This window comes from Salvelinus sp. IW2-2015, linkage group LG13 (genome assembly GCF_002910315.2).
Source record: "Salvelinus sp. IW2-2015 linkage group LG13, ASM291031v2, whole genome shotgun sequence".
NCBI lineage: Eukaryota > Metazoa > Chordata > Actinopteri > Salmoniformes > Salmonidae > Salvelinus > Salvelinus sp. IW2-2015.
The window spans coordinates 7,330,313-7,347,584 of NC_036853.1; the positions used below are offsets into that span (position 1 = coordinate 7,330,313).

The window sequence follows — 17,272 nt, forward strand, 5'->3', positions numbered from 1 at the left end:
CTCTTACTGCCCTGGCAGCGGACTCTTACTGTTCTGGCAGTGGACTCCATCAAAGCCATCCTGGCACTTGCAGATGTACTCGCTGAAGACGTCCCCTCTGCGTTTCTGGCCAGTCACGTCGCAGAAGGCATCGTTCTTGCAGGGGTTTGGGTTGCAGGGCCCTGGGAAGCAAATATAACTTATTATTAACTCTCATTGTACTACCGTTGTACCAGGTAGGTGGGACCGCGATCACATTCTCTTTCTACAGCAACGACTTGGGTCAGAGAGAGGCAAGGGAGGAGGATAGGGAAGAATAGCATTAGGGCGATACCTTGTAGTACAGAGACAGCCTCTCAGAATCGTCCTCTAACACTGCCCATGTGCCATCTGTCGGAGTAACACCTTAATGAACCCTCAACACATCCATAGTGCTTTAGAAAGACTTGCTATAGGCATTCATTACAGCTTGGGACTCCTTATAACTGGCCTACAAAAAACTTTACAATTTAATAACTATACATGATACTAATTAAAATACCTAGCTATAAATGGGGTGGCAGGCAGCCTAGTGCTTAGAGCATTGGGCCAGTAACCGAAAGTTTGCTGGATCAAATCCCCGAGCTGACAAGGTAAAAATCTGTCGTTCTGCCCCTGAACCAGGCAGTTAACCCAATGTTCTCCGGTAGGCCATCATTGTAAATATGAATTTGTGGTTAACCGACTTGCCTAGTTAAATAAATAAAAATTAAAAGTATGCTTTTGTGCAGATATATTGCTCTGTTGTCCTTACCAGTCTCGGTGTCATTGCATGTGTCCCCAGTATAGCCATCGGGGCAGATACAGATGAAGGAGGATCTGGGGCCAGTCACACAGCTCCCCCCATTACTGCAGACATTTATCTCACAGTAGTCACCTGGGAGAGAGGAACAGTGACCAATATTTAACCAGGAAGCCTAAGTCAGAAGACCCTCTTTCCAKAAAGGTAGAAAGGAAATTGGTTATTCAACAATGTATTCAATCGTTTACTCCGTAGTGGCACACAGATCAGCATTGACACACTGTTTTTAATCGTGAAAATGTTTTGTAATTCCTACAAAGAGGCCTGGCATTTCCTGGTGACTCAGTAATAGAGTTAACAACACACTTTGACACCTACCACACTGTCTACTCCTATTAGGCCAGTGGACTTGATTTGGACAGGCCAAGAGATGACACAGCACTGACTGTCATGAGTGGCTTGTCTGATTGCGCTAGCCTGCTGACACAGCGTTTCAAGACACACAGATACTGGAGGTTTCCAGTCACTAGTGCGTCTGGCTCCAGCCTGGTCTGTTAGTCCACAGTGTTTCAAGCTTTTGGCATGAGGCTCACAGGGGGAATTCAGACTGTGCCTCCCAATAAATCTCTACTTTCTCCTGAAGTGTGCACTTGTACACTCCTCCCCCCCCCACAGAAACCATTGGATTGGTGTAGACATGGTGGAAACTCCCTGTAGCCTATATTTCTCCAAGAGGAAAAACAATGCCACTAGGGGAAAAGGAAGCAATGCGGGGGAATTTGTACTTAAATGCTGATGTTAGATTAGACTGGAGAAAGCGCAAAGTCWAAATTTAGAACGAACTGACAAGTGGAAGAGTTATTTGTGTAGGAAGTGGGGAATAATAGCTGTGGACTGTCAACTGATCGCCGTGGACTATGTGAACCGATTGCTTTGAATTAGGGGGTCTGCGGTGATGGCACGTTGGTGAGACTCAAAGCTTTCCGTCTCAGTGTTTCCCTTCCTTCTCCGCCTCTGGCACCCAAACACACCACAACCTCTGGGCAAAGTTTATCCAGGGTGAACATGGCTCTAGCCTGTGCCAGMGGAGCGTGCGTCTTCATATCCTGTTTTGGGAACAGACTATATATTAAAAAAAAGGTGGTTTCAGTAGTTCCCTCGAGCCAATCACAGATTAGAAGTGTTTGATTTCGATCGGATAAAGAAAACCTGCCACCTAATTGCCTTCCCCCAAACCAACCAATTTAGATCGGAATTCTTCAAGGAAGGAAGGATGCCTTTTCAAAGTACTCAAAGGCCATCCAATGATTTATATACACACACACACTAGATGATTAACACGGGGTGATGTTTTGAAGCCACCGTGCCTCCATCTTGGCACTCCCCCACCATTGTAAAAAATAAGCTATAAAAAACACACATTTATTAATGTCTACATTTGTTTTGCCACGTTTATTCTGTTAGACATTGATGAATATTTTATATATTTTGTGTGCTAAACATTAAAAAAAAAATATATATATATATATATATATATATACACACACATACACACAAACAATTCGTTAAAATATATGTTTTAGAAAGTACTAATGTTACTGTCCCCACTACAAGCAAAACTTTTAAAACACATGTAATTTGGTCCTTGAAACATTTAAAATCGAAAAACTGCAGAATTCCATTAATTCCTTCTTCTGCGGAGTGACAATATGGCTGACCATTGGCTTCAAAGGCTCTCATTGGCCAATACGTAGCATCAGCAATCCAGGATTTATATACAGTGCCTTCGGAAAGTATTCAGACCCCTTGACTTTTTCCACATTAATTCCACGGATTAAATAGTTTCCCCCCTCAATCTACACACAATACCCCATAACGATAAAGCAAAAAAGGTTTCGAATTTGCCAATTTATTAAAAATTAAAAACAGAAATATCACATTTACATAAGTATTCAGCCCCTTTACTCAATACTTTGGATGCTGTTATCACTGCCAAAGGTGCTTCAACAGTCTTCTTGGGTATGACGCTACAAGCTTGGCACACCTGTATTTGGGGAGTTTCTTCCCTGCTTCTCTGCAGATCCTCTCAAGCTGTCAGGTTGGATGGGGAGTGTGGCAGCACAGCTATTTTCAGGTCTCTCCAGATATGTTTGATCGGGTTCAAGTCCGGGCTCTGGCTGAGCCACTCAAGGACATTCAGAGTGTTTCCGAATGGGCCACTCGTGCGTTGGCTTGATTGTGTGCTTTAGGGTCGTGTGTCCTATTGGAAGGTGATTTTTACCACGGGTTGGGTCCTGAACGTCTGGCAGCAGGTTTTAATCAGGATCTCTGTACTTTTTACTGCTGTCATCTTTGGCTAGCTCCTGACTAGTCTCCAGTCCAGTCGCCGGTTTGTCCCTTATCTGGAAGGTTCCTCCCATCTCCACAGAGGAACTCCGGGCTCTGTCCAGAGTGACCATCGGGTCTTGGTCACCTCCCTGACCAGCCTTCATCCGATTGCTCAGTTCTGGCCAGCTCTAGAAGAAGTCTTGGTGGTTAAAGATCTTCCATTTCCCGGAATGATGAGGCCTGTGTTCTTGGGGACTTCAATGCTGGCAGAATTTTTGGTACCTTCCCAGGACTGCCTTGACAACAGTTCCTGTCTCGAGCTCTACGGGACAATTCCTTCGACTCATGTTGGTTTTGTCTCGACATGCAACTGTCAACTTTGGAACCTTATATAGACAGGTGTGTGCATTCAAATCATGTCCAATCAATTGAATTTACCACAGGTGACTCCAATCAAGTTTTAGAAAATTTCAAGATGATCAAATGGAAACAGGAATGCCCTGAGCTCATTTCAAGTCTCATAGCAAAAGGTTGAATCCTTATTAAAAAAAATTGTTATTTACATATTTAATAACTAGCAAATATTCTAAAAACCTGTTTACTTTGTCATTATGGGTAGTGTGTACATTGCTGAGAATTGTTTATATATTTTTATAATCAATTTAGAATAAGCTGTAACGTAACAAAATTTGTAAAAAGTCGAGGGGTCTGAAAACTTTCCGAAGCACTGTACATCGTTGAAGACCTTTTGGTCTTCCTTGTCAGATCTTCATTTTCAGAGGGAATTTAACAGGACATCCATCTTCTTTTTCAGAACGTAGCCTTTCGCTATTTGGCAAGGACATGCTAATAGAAATAGATACAGAATAGATGTGCACCMGTGCATGATCCATTTCACCAACATCCTGTTATGCGATGTAACCCAAAACCGAGTCATCAACATGTCTTTCCCAGGGGTGTCAAGTGTTCTTAGTGGTGTCATGGCCTTGTTGAGAGCGGAGTCTCAGTCTCTGGGTGCAAAGCTTTGGCAGCACCCACACGTCCGTATCTCAATATCTYTTTGTTTATCTTTAGGAAGGAATGAAACCTCCCTCTTTCTACTAGTGAAAATCTATAGTTACATATCAGGATATTAGTTTGAATAAAACATAAAAATCGGCAATATTATTTTTGCGCTGAATGGCTGTACCTGTACCAAAATGGTTTCCTTCATAGCTTGTTAGTCATCTTTTTAAAWAGGYAGCCAATTCYTTTTCAGCACTTWTATTTCCATGACTGATCAAATCTTGTTTTATCGTGGCTCTCTCGTCCCTCTGCAGCAGACAGGTGGTGAGCAATATGTTTGGAAAAGCAAATCGCAATACACATAAAAATCGTCACCTAAGTATTGTGATATTACTGTATCGTGAGGTCCCTGGCAATTCTCAGCCCTATTTCCTACTACGCAGCAGACGGCTCCGTCCGAAAAATCTTTAGTGCCAAGCAAAATGTAGCCCATGTTGAAAGAATGACTGTCAGAACAATGACCTAACTCATTAGTGTACACCGAAACAAAATGTTTTGCAATTATTTATTTTTTTGAGTTTCCGAGTTCTCTTCCATTTCGTGCCCTACTGAACACAGCCCTGGTCTTCGAAACTGAAATGTGGATCATGTGCTACTTACTGGGTTTCTGTGAGTAAATTCAATTAGAGAGTCATTTGTCAAGGTGGTTGCAGCTTAAAAACGGTGGTCTAACCACCACGACTCCCTAGAAACGGCCTAAATAAGCACACTGGGACTTTAATACGCACTGGGACATAAAATAGCTACTTAACTCATTCTCTTCTCCAATTAAAAACAGCACATTCAGTATTGCTGTTCAGCAGAAACTACCTAACAAACATCAAGTGATCATAGGGAAGTGGTTTATTACTTTCTATGTTGTCAACACATTTCAGTGATAACCTGTGGCTTTCCTTATAGCCAAAGTTTCACTTTCATTTATTGAGAAATCGTTTAGCTTCTACAAATAGTTCCTGCCATTAAAAAAATTATAATAAATCCTGATGACATTTGTTAATAAAACAAAACTAAGTGGTGCACTCATTTATGTCTCTTCAAAAAGTATTCAAGATGTGTTTGTAATGAACCTTTATTTAGGCATGGGGAGTCCAGCCACAGCAATTCATCATCTTTCTATCCTCAGTATTGAATAGGAATGGAGAAGGAGTTTAGACAGGGTGGAGTTTATAAGGGATTTTCTGACTCATTGGCAGTTGGTCATGGAATTGGAATTTCCGTATACTTCCTGAATTGACAAGAAATGAAATTGAGTCGGGGAGGCATGGGGAGTCCAGCCACAGCAATWCTTCATCTTTCGATCCTCAGTATTAAATGGGAATGGAGACCGAGCATAGCGTGGAGGTTAGAAATAGTTTGCTGACTCATTGGCAGCAGTCATTGGCAGCAGTGGGGGTATCGACATGTTTGATCAGCCGATCTGGTTGATTAGTCTCCCTCTCTCAACAGCTGAAATTTGAGTCAAGTGTTAAGTCTGAGGAGACTGTAGGCTAGAGACACTCACCGATTAATATTCCGTCTCTGTGAGAGAATATAAAAAGAGGTCAATGATTAAGAGTTAATAGCAGTTGAATAAACATGCCCTGATAAGTGTCAACAGTGGCGGTTTTAAGTGTTGACCTCTGCTCACATTAACACCAACAGGGTCCCACCACACCTCACAACTGCCACTAAATGTAAGTATTGTGTACTTGATATACTCTGAGTTCCATGACAGACTGACCAGGTGAATCCAGGTGAAAGTTATGATCCCTTATTGATGTCACCTGTTAAATCCACTTCAATGAGTGTAGATGAAGGGGAGGAGACAGGTTAAAGAAGGATTTTTAAGCATTGAGATAACTGAGACATGGATTGTGTATGTGTGCCATTCAGAGGGTGAATGGGCAAGACAAAACATTGAAGTGCCTTTGAATGGGGTATGGTAGTAAGTTCCAAGCTTTGTTTCAAGAACTGCAATGCTGCTGGGTTTATCACACAAGAGTTTCCCCGTGTGTATCAAGAAATGGTCCACCAACCAAAGGACATCCAGCCAACTTGACAACTGTGGGAGTCGACATGGGCCAGCATCCCTGTGGAACACTTGACACCTTGTAGAGTCCATGCTCCGGTGAATTGAAGCTGTTCTGAGAGCAAAAGGCAGGGCGCAACACAATATTGCGAAGGTGTTCCTAATGTTTAGTATACTGCTGTATGAGAAGGCATGTCCCCTRATTATAAGCCAACCAGAGTCATTCAGCTCAGTGTGGCAGGCAGGGTTGGCAGGCCTTACATGGCAGTTTGTTACTGTTATTATAAAACTCTAGTGAGTAACAGCCCAGACCTTTCAGGTATTTTTATGCCATTGTAATCCTTGGGAGGGCCGCCGAAGCTTATTTTCGGGTCACCAGAAAATACAAACAGTGTAAACAAATTTTTACAACATATTATTTWATTTTTTTTACATTTGGGATGGAGTGTAAACTTTAAAATATTTAGAACCAGAAAAGATAATGGACCGATATATACTCAAGCAATAAGGCCCGAGGGGGCTTGTGGTATATGGCCAACATAACACAGCTAAGGTCTGTTCTTAAGCACGACGCAACACGGAGTGCCTGGATACAACCCTTAGCCGTGGTATATTGGCCATATACAAAAAAAACAGAGGTGCCTTATTGCTATTATAAACTGTTTACCAATGTAATTAGAGCAGCAAAAATAAATATTTTGTCATACCCATGATATACGGCCTAATATACCACGGCTCTCAGCCAAATCAGCTTTCAGGGCTCGAACCACCCAGTTTATAATTATAAATAATATAATCTTTGAAAACTAACAATCACCAAATAAAATATAGACAGTCAGGGAGAATTGAAATATCCAAAAACAATGAATATAGCAGTATTCATTTTGTTCTTATGTTTGAGCAAAATGACATGTCAAAATGCATAAATTAGCAGGAAACGACCTTTAAAATCTGCAAAGTTCTCTCAGCTGCATGGCAGAATATGTAGGATCGCATTAAAATTGGCTTAAAAATGCAAAACAGTTCTCTACCACCAAGATCGGGGCCTCAAACTCTCTAAAATGTTGCCGTGCCAACGAGCTGACCGCGGTCATTACCACCCTGCCACCATCTAAGCCCCTTTTTGATCCAAAAAGAAAACCTGCCTTTCCCCATGTCCCAGAACCCTGCTGGTCCAAATACCACAGAAAGGCTTCAGCCACATGACTCACCATCTAAATCAGGAGATCCACAGACAGAGAGATTGGATTTGAGTTAGGACATGAGTTGACCGCGTAAGTATTCGCCTCCTCCGGTATAGTCGGAGGAAATACATTTCCCTGTATAGAGACCATCTGAGGTTTTTGGTTTAAGAGTTCAAGGAAATGAGGAGTCACTCCAGATTGATCTGCTGCTGAGAATCTCAGGCTGCTTGGACCAACAGGCACACACCGACAAGGGTGACCAACAAGGGTGACCAACAGGCACACACCGACAAGGGTGACCAACAGGCACACACCGACAAGGGTGACCAACAGGCACACACCGACAAGGGTGACCAACAAGGGTCACCAACAGGCACCGACAAGGGTGAATGTTGAGTAAGGGTGCACACCCAATTACGCATCTAGAAGTAGGCCTAGGTTACCTGGCCTATGCACAAATGTAGGTCTATAAAATGTGCCCATTTAGGGATGTCTGATAGTATTTCTGATTGTGGAGCTTCTCAAAATCATTTTTCTTCACCTCAAACAGCAAGTAACAAAGTCTGTTGTTAGAATGACAACATTTCCTCAATGTATTGGACAAATATTTGTAATGCGTCATAAATACCTGATTACTTTTTCACATTTACATTTGAGTAATTTAYCAGAAGCTCTTATCCAGAGTGACTTACAGGAGCAATTAGGGTTAAGTGCTTTGCTCAAGGACACAGAGATTTTTTTCACCTTGTCAGCTCGGGGATTCGAACCAGTGACCTTTTAGTAGCTGGCCTAAAGCTCTTAACCGCTAAGCTACCTGCCGCCCCTACTTCTTATCGCTTGCACAAATAGCCTACAGCTGTGTCTGTCCCGAGTTCACTGAAGCAAGAAACTGTGTGCCCAGAATATTTTATAGAATGTTGCAAGTTTGCTAGCGGGAGCTTCTACTGGACACAGTTGATAGTTTACAGACAGGCCATGCATAGCCAATGTGATTTGTAGGATATTTATTTGTCAGGGTCTGAGACCTGTAGAGCGCCAGCCAAAGTCCAGTGACTTACTGCCATAGGCGCCAAATGGGAACCAGGGTGGGGAATTAAATCACCCTTCAGGGTCGATATTCATTAAGCACCAAAGAAGAAGAAAGCACACTGAAACGAATGGAATATACCTGAACTTAATCTCAGAGGTATGCTAACTCACATAGGCTACAGTAGTGTCTATGAATTTCATGCTATACACTAGTATATTATTATTTTAACTAGGAAAGTCAGTTAAGTACAAATTCTTATTTACAATGATGGCTTACCGGGGAACAGTGAGTTAASTGCCTTGTTCAGTGGCAGAACAACAGATTTTTACCCTGTCAGCTCGGGGAATCAATCAACAACCTTTCGGTCTCTGAATGACTACCATTTTTCTGTGTTACACTTCAGGTGGTGTATAACGAGCAGAAACTWAAACATCTCAACTGTGGAAGGTTTTAATTAAGTGAGTCTTTGGTGGCCACAAAATAACGCTGCGAAGTTTGAATTGGAGTTTGGCTACATGTATCAGATCATGGGATGGCGTTTAAAATATTTAACACAGCAGATTGGAATGTGGGACGAGCGACAATGATTGAAGCCCGAATTAGAATGTTCCATACTGCGATGAAAGATTCATTAGCCGGTCGTTATTCAAAATTAATARGAGACCCAATCGGTTGACATTAAAAGTAAAGTCGTCAGAACAAAATGAGACAGGTCCCCAAAGGCTGGACCCTACTGGCACTGCAGATGGCAAGGGCTATAGCAGGCAGCAGCCTTTTGAATGGTTCATAGGACAAACACACACTAGAAATCGAGCAATTGGCCCTGCAGTCCAGCTATATTTAGCCTCGTCTCTCTCAGCTGACTGGAGTGGTCTTGTTGTGAGAAGAACTACGTCTCAGCATGACACACAACATGGCTTTGCACTTCCCTCCCCACAAGTCTGAACACAGGGGACCAGTGACCCTGATTCCTACCATAGAACCAACCCAAACTACACTGGCTCTGATATTTTCCTTTGCAGCAACTATTGTAGATGCATAACCAGGCCAGCCCAGCTCAGCTCCTGTCAAATCAGGCACTGAATCTTACACTGAGCCTTCCCAGTCAAAGCTACCTATAACAAACTCCCTACCTTCATTCCCAGACCTTTCAGTTCTTCCCTGGTCTTAGACATTTTATATATGACACTGCCAAGGCAGGATGAAGACCAAAACAGTGGCCTTTCCTTGCCTCCCTGGTGCAGCAGGGCTGCTGGTGGTTCAGTAACATGGAACGGGTTCAGCAAGGAAAGTGCGGGGACATGTACAGTGCCTTCAGAAAGAATTCACACCCCTTGACTTTTTCCACATATTGTTATAGGCCGACTTTTTTTTTTTTACTGGCCTACACACAATACCCCATAATGTCGAGGTGGAATTATGTTTTTAGAAATGTTTACAGTTTAATTAAAAAATGTAAAGCTGAAATAAGTCAATAAGTATTCAACCCCTTTGTTATGGCAAGCATAAATAAGTTCAGGAGTAAAAATTCTCTTAACAAGTCACATAATAAGTTGCATGGACTCACTCTGTGTGCAATAATAGTGTCTACCTCATCTCTGTACCCCACACATACAAGTGTCTGTAAGGTCTCTCAGTCAAGCAGTGAATTTCAAAACACAGATTCAACTACAAAGACCAGGGAGGTTTTCCAATGCCTCGCAAAGAAGGGCACCTATCGGTGGATGGGTAAAGATAAACGACACTGAAGAAGCCTTTGATCATGGTGAAGTTATTAATTACGCTTTGGATTGTGTATGAATACCCTCAGTCACTACAACAATGCAGGCGTCCTTCCTAATTCAGTTGCCGGAGAGGAAGGAAACCGCTCAGGGATTTCASCATGAAGCCAATGGTGACTTTAAAACAGTTTGTTTAATGGCTGTGATAGGAGAACTGAGGATGGATCAACAACATTGTAGTTACTCCATAATACTAACCTAAATGACAGAGTGAAAAGAAGGAAGCCTGTACAGAACGCAAATATTCCAAAACATGTGTCCTGTTTGCCATAAGCCACTAAAGTAATACTGGGAAAAATGTGACAAAGCAATTCACATTTTGTCCTGAATACAAAGTATTGAATTTGCCCCAATCATATAACTGAGTACCACTATCCATGTTTTCAAGCATAATGGTGGATGCATCATGTTATGGGTATGCTTGTAGTCGTTAAGGACTGGGGAGTTTTTCAGGATTAAAAAAAAGGGGGAAAAAGCTAAGCACTGGCAAAATCCAGGAGCAAAAGCTGGTTCAGTAAGCTTTCCACCAGACAAGATGAATTCACCTTTCAGCAGGACAATAACCTGAAACACAAGGCCAAATCTACAAGTTGATTACTAAGAATACATTGAATGTTCCAGATTGGCTGAGTTAGTTTTGACTTAAATCTACTTGAAAATCTATGGCAAGACCTGAAAATGGTTGTCTAGCAATGATCAACAACCAGAGCTTGAAGAACTTAGAAAACAATAAAATGGGAAAATGTTGCACAATCCAGGTGTGGAAAGCTCTTGAGGACTTACCCAGAAACACTCACTGCTGCACTTATGTAAATTACATTTCTGTATTTCATTTTCAATAAATGTGCAAAAATTGAATTGATTTTGAATTCAAGCTGTAACACAATAAAATATGTGGAATTGGCCAAGGGGTATAATGAATACTTTCTGCATGGCTTGAAGTGGTCATTAGTGGCAGGAAGTTCCCAGATTCTTGGCTGAACTCTGAATTCTGCCGGCAACATCCAGAGAAGTGACTCAATGTTTGGGTTGCTGCAGCCGCCACACCTATTTACCGTGGCTAGTCTAATGCCATTGAGAAGAAAATTGAGTTTGACTGTATTTTAGGGCAGGGACTTTCTCCTTTAAAGATGCAATCCGTAGCGGTGAAACTGCCACGTCCGTTTGCGATATTACAAATACATTACTTCACACAACTAACAGTTTTTCCCCCATCATTGACCATCATTGCATGCACAATAATACAGCAGAGTACTATGATATATATATATTTTTTTTTTTTACAACGATGCTGGATGCTCATTTCCTCAAAACATAAACAATAAATGCGCCTGGGGGGGGGGGCATTGTTTTGCGGATTTCGCAAAATTATACAGTCTATACAAACGTGTGTAGCATTAAACCAGAGTTTAAATTAAAATCTGAGAAAATCTAACCCAATGTGTGACCCGTTTCAAGAAGCTTGGTGAACGTCGCACATCAKTACTTCACAGGAGACATTTGAATGTTTTTTAATCAAAATGCGTTTTTGGCAGAAATGCGTTCTGGAACATGTGAACTTTAATGTGGCTTAATTACAAACATGTATGCCATCTGTAAATACAAATAAAATCATTAAAATTACAAGCCTAACTGGTTTAGCCACAGAAAAKGKCWGGAACCTTCCCGCTAGCCATGATTYGCTGAGATAATGGATGGGCTGGACATGCTGAGAGATGAGTTTGGATTGGTCTGCCATGTAGCYGGCTTCTGTCTATAACATGAGKTGCTCAGTATGTGTWGATAATCCWTGCTACRGCTGCTTTTTTGAAAGATAACGTTAGCCATGGAGATATGCAAAAGTATTGCTACTGCTCTCAACATTGCTGCACAMAATTTAGCAGGTGCTATCGACAAAGATCAGTGGGAAAARAGTTGTGATGGGACTACTTTTCTGCACAAGGTRATTGTGAACCGGTGTGACTTGACACAACAACGGGCCAAACAAGCTGCAGTAACCTACAAAATAAACGAAAAAGCCACACTACCATGAAGCGTTCATCCATGTATGGGTAAGAGTCTAATTACATTTTCAGATATTGTACATTTCTAATTTGGTCAGAAAGTTGTTTTCATGCAAGTTAAAGCATACTGTTAGCTTGCTGGCTCACTAGCTAATGTTTTGTGTATGATCCGTGTAGTAATATTATTTGTATCCATTTGCATTGCTAGTTATAGCCTAGCTAGCCTATAGTTATAGCCTATAGCCTAGCTAGCTAACATTGAACCTAGTTGGTTAGCTTTAGCTACCTGCAGATTCATACTACAGCATTTCATGCACAGTGACTAGCTATGTCAATCCATTTGTACTGTAGCTATGGGTTGGGATTATGATTCATTGTTTAGCTAGATGTCTAAACAAAAGGCTCCACTTCACAAGAGAATGATTACATAATTCATCAAGTTAGCCAGGTTTGTCTGGGGGTGATTATGGCCATCAATTGTATTTCATGAACATGTGTWCATGTCTAGACAATAGTGACCCATCCACTTAGCTAGATGTGGCTTGGGGGGGGTTACAGCATTTATTTCACATGACACATCAATTTAGACAAGTGTCTGGGTAAGCATCATCTAATAATAAAATATATATACAATATTCTTATCTGTACACTTTCAAAGTCAGATTAGGATATAGGCCAAGGACTAAATAAAGTGTATTTTTACCTGTAATTTTTCCTTATTGTAGGCTATTAGTTTCAGCACTTTGTCTTGAAATCTTTGGTTGTTTACTACACTACCTTACTCACTCTGTTAAGCACATGGCCTCACATYTGAATCCTTAGAGATGGGTGGGGCTAAGGCTTAAGAGGGTGTGAACAATGCTGAATAGGTGTAAACAGATAGCTCTCCAGTAGGTGTACTAAAACATTCAAGGGKCKTTTTCTCAAAAGTGGGTTTACAAGTTTATCAACTTTCAAAGCAGGATTACTTTCCCATTGTTCTTCAACTGCTACCATTTTATACCTCTGAGTCTATACTTTTATGCATTGTAAAAAATCTAATAAAAATAAAAACACTTAAAATGTTGCTACCTAAGAACGATTTGAGGTGGTGGGTCACATATGGTCATTTCCATGTAAAAGGACCCATGAGCACCAACCATGTAAAGTACATAGAAGCATGTCAAATTAGTGTCAAATGAAAGCTAGGCCTCTATATTTTTCAGAAATTAAAGCATGTATATACACATTTTAACCATTTCCCCATCTTAAATATTAGGAATAAGGAAATGTTTTGATTTCTGGTCAAACAGATTGGAAATGGCTCTTTAGCAGAAAGAAGGTCTTAAGGTATTCAAAATACAGCAAAACACAAAGTAAAGACCCCTGTCAACTAATATCAACACATATTCTGCCTTCTGTAAGTTAAGAAACATTGCCTTGTGCCTTGAAATTCTGCTACCAAAAAACACACATATCTACGATATTTTCTKATTTCTCTCCCTCYTCAGGAGGAATCTGATAATAAAAGTTCACCGAAGTAACATGTAAACGGTAGACCTATCAATTGGTTAGTGCTTTTACTGATATCAATTTTGTTTATGAATTATTATGTGATTAAAACTGTAAATTCTGTTAGGAAATTGGTAARGTAATTTCTGCAATTAGATTGGCTACAAGGGGAAATCATAGTAGTCAACAAGCCACAGTTGAGTTCACAAGTTTGGACAGCACAGTAGAGTTGAATACGCTATAATGTACTCTACTGTACTTTGTTGTCCAAACTTGTGAAAGACGTACATCTATGATTGGTTCAGATTTGATCTGGACCAACCAAATTTGGTCTTGCTTGGGGGCAGAGGTCATTAAAAGAATAGTCAGTGTTAGGCTTGGGCGGTATCCAGATTTTAATAGTGTCATACCGTCCTTCTCRCATCCTGGGATTTACGGTATTACCAACATAGCACACAWGGGGGCGCTAAAACGCAAGACAAGTCCATTTGMCCTCTTACCAGAATGCTAACAAAATTAGCACAAAGTAACAATGAAAATCACAGACGCTGTTAGCTAAATGCTAACGAGCGAAAACTAACAAACTAATTGCAAAGACAGGCAAATCCAGCTCKTAAAGTTATACAAGCGTTGCTAGTAGCTACCGAATGTCATTTTCGATGAGTGTGGACATTTACGAGCGAAAGTGAACAAGGGAAATTGTGCAAAGTTCAGTAGCTGTGTTTTTCCTAAAGAAAGAGCAGCACATGGAGCAGATGGGAGAACAACGGACGAGGGGGAAAAAACGCTAGTAGGACACACAGGGAAAAAACGCTAGTAGGACGCACAGGGAAAAAACGCTAGTAGGACGCACAGGGAAAAAACGCTAGTAGGACGCACAGGGAAAAAACGCTAGTAGGACGCACAGGGGAAAAAACGCTAGTAGGACGCACAGGGGAAAAAACGCTAGTAGGACGCACAGGGGAAAAAACGCTAGTAGGACGCACGGGGAAAAAAGCTAGTAGGACGCACAGGGGAAAAAACGCTAGTAGGACACACGGGGAAAAAAGCTAGTAGGACGCACAGGGGGAAAAAACGCTAGTAGGACGCACAGGGGGAAAAAACGCTAGTAGGACGCACAGGGGAAAAAACGCTAGTAGGACGCACAGGGGAAAAAAACGCTAGTAGGACGCACAGGGGAAAAAAACGCTAGTAGGACGCACAGGGGAAATGGCAACTGTACAGAACTCAACCAGAGCTCTTTGACTTCTGGCATTAAAGCCATTATAAGATATCTGATGGCAAACATTTAGTAGTAAATTGTATACGTGTGTAACTTCATCACCTCCCATGGACCACACAAGAGAGACCAGCTGATATATATATATAGAACGCTATGGACTCATCAGCTCCCGCTTTCTTCCCTTGTGCTATTTACAAACAAACACGTGACTGGCTCAACTGTTCTGGAGGACTACGGTAAGCATTATAATGTAAAATAATGTGTCAGGTGACATGAAGAACTCAATCTGCTTTATCTCCTAACGTATTGCACAAGTTAACTGCAGGTATTAACTTTAAAAAGCAGCTACAAATATTCACATTTATTGAAAAACTTAAAGTAAATAGTTGACGACATTGGAAAAAAAACATCCCTTGGCTTTTACCAAATAGCCCAGGATACGGTATACCACCCAAGCCTAGTCAGTGTGTAGAATAGTACCCAAATATGCAAAAGGAGATATTGTTATATTTATACCTGTTAGAACCTATTTGGAATACATCACCATGAAGAGAATGACATTCATATCCATAATTATGCATTCCTGTGTAGTACAGATCAGGGACCCATGATGAAATTCAGTTATCGGGTGTAAATCCACTTCACTTACTGTAGTTCAAAAACCAAAAGAGATTTTTTTCAGGGTGTTATTGTCATAGCTGACACCCCATTCTTTCTGCAGACATCTTGAATCTTAATTAAGAGCAGATAATTAACAGAGTTTTTGGGAAACGTGGACAAATTCAAGAAAACTGGGAGATTTTACTTCAATTCCATCTGCAGTTCTTCCAGTAAATGTGTTTTTGTAAAATGTTAAAATGTGTCCTTGTGCCTACAGTTGTATGGTGAGATAAACGTTGAAATCGGAGAGTCCGCGCTTAGGCATATCAAACTGAAAAGTAGGCTACTGCTGGTCACAAAATGTCCACTTTTCTGACGACAGTTGAGGATGAAGGCAACAGTCTTGTATGTCCTTTCTATTCGTCCACATTTCCTGGGCGCAAACAAAGCAGTGCCAACGACATGCGGATGAGAGTTGGACAAACATAATGGACACTACTGTGAGCAGCACTTTGAACAGAATGCCCTTAGGTGTGAGTTCTTTCATAAGGAGGTTTGTATACTTAACTACTTATGCCTTAAGATMTTTTGAATAGCTATTCAGAATAGGTTTCCTGGTTTGTGAGGCACTGTAACCAAGAAAGGCTTACGTTATCTTTAAACCTACATAGAATAGTAGTTGGTTGATAGTAGTTTAAGCACAATTGCTACCGCGTGAGTGATACAAATTAGATTAGCCACGTCAGACTTAACCAACCACTACTGTAGATAAAAAAGTGTGTTCAAAACTGTCCATTGCATATTGTTAGAGCAAATAAAGCATTTTTTTACAAATTCAAAGCAAAACGTGCTCGATTCCATGCGGCAATGTGTTCCAATGACTCACTCAAATAACTCTCCAATTCCCAACACAGGAATGCGTGGTTGTTACATTGGGAAAGGAACTGAATTGGTATGGCCACTTATGCCAGGCTTGGAATGTCTACCTCTTACCCACACACTGTCGAAATATATAAATTGCACCACTTTCCGAAGAAAAACACTCATGACACCACCGACTGATGTCAACCGACACACGGCGTGCTAAACGCATTATAAAGGTTTACTATAAACAAAACAAAAATACTTACCATTCACTGTGTAAATGGCACCAACCAGAAAACAAAGAGCAAATAGTTGTATGGAGAAGGCGAAACAAGTTTGGGTCTTCATTGTGGCCTCTTTCACTCTTTCTTTTAACTCTTGCGGACGTTTGGACGACTCCTCAGCTCTGACAAAAACACAGCTGCTCGGTGTAGTGTTGCCWGTGTTGAGATTGGGCGAGTTCGTTTTSCATGGCCCYGTGCTCCGGGTAGGTGGTAATTTATTTAAGGGCCCTGGACCGCTCACCCGGGGCACCGGGCCATGGAAAACGAACTCGRCCAATYAGCGCTAGCAGGCGTCAGAGGTAGCACGTGCATCTCTGCTTCCATCCAATTACATTATGTTGTATGATTGTAAGCTCTCCTCTGGGGTGTGATTTAAAAAAACGGTRGAATGTAAATATAGCGCTGTGAAAAGGCGTGGGCAGCAACTGTCAGYGTGAGAATGTTAAATTGATTGTAATGTATTGTTGATGCATAATTACGTATACTATCGAACAGTTTCGTGGCACAGCAGTCTAAGGCACTGCATGTCAGTGCTAGAGGTTTCACTACAGACCCTGGTTCGATCCCGGCCGTGATCTCCCATATGGCGGTGCACAATTGGCCCAGCGTTGTCCGGGATAGAGGAGGGTTTGGCCGGGTAGGCTGTCATTGT

General features: G+C 41.4%; 1 protein-coding gene across 1 annotated transcript in view; it reads right to left on the bottom strand.

The window, feature by feature from the left end:
- Positions 1–16,783, bottom strand: part of LOC111971812 (EGF-like repeat and discoidin I-like domain-containing protein 3) — a 57,672-nt gene extending 40,889 nt beyond the window's left edge. The window contains exons 1-3 of the mRNA XM_070446354.1: positions 16,603–16,783; positions 773–895; positions 30–161 (exon numbers count right to left, since the gene is read on the bottom strand). Of these exons, the coding sequence (XP_070302455.1) occupies positions 30–161; positions 773–895; positions 16,603–16,684 (337 nt within the window). The 5' untranslated portion in view covers positions 16,685–16,783. The remainder of the gene's footprint in view (positions 1–29; positions 162–772; positions 896–16,602) is intronic.
- Positions 16,784–17,272: the final 489 nt, after the last annotated feature.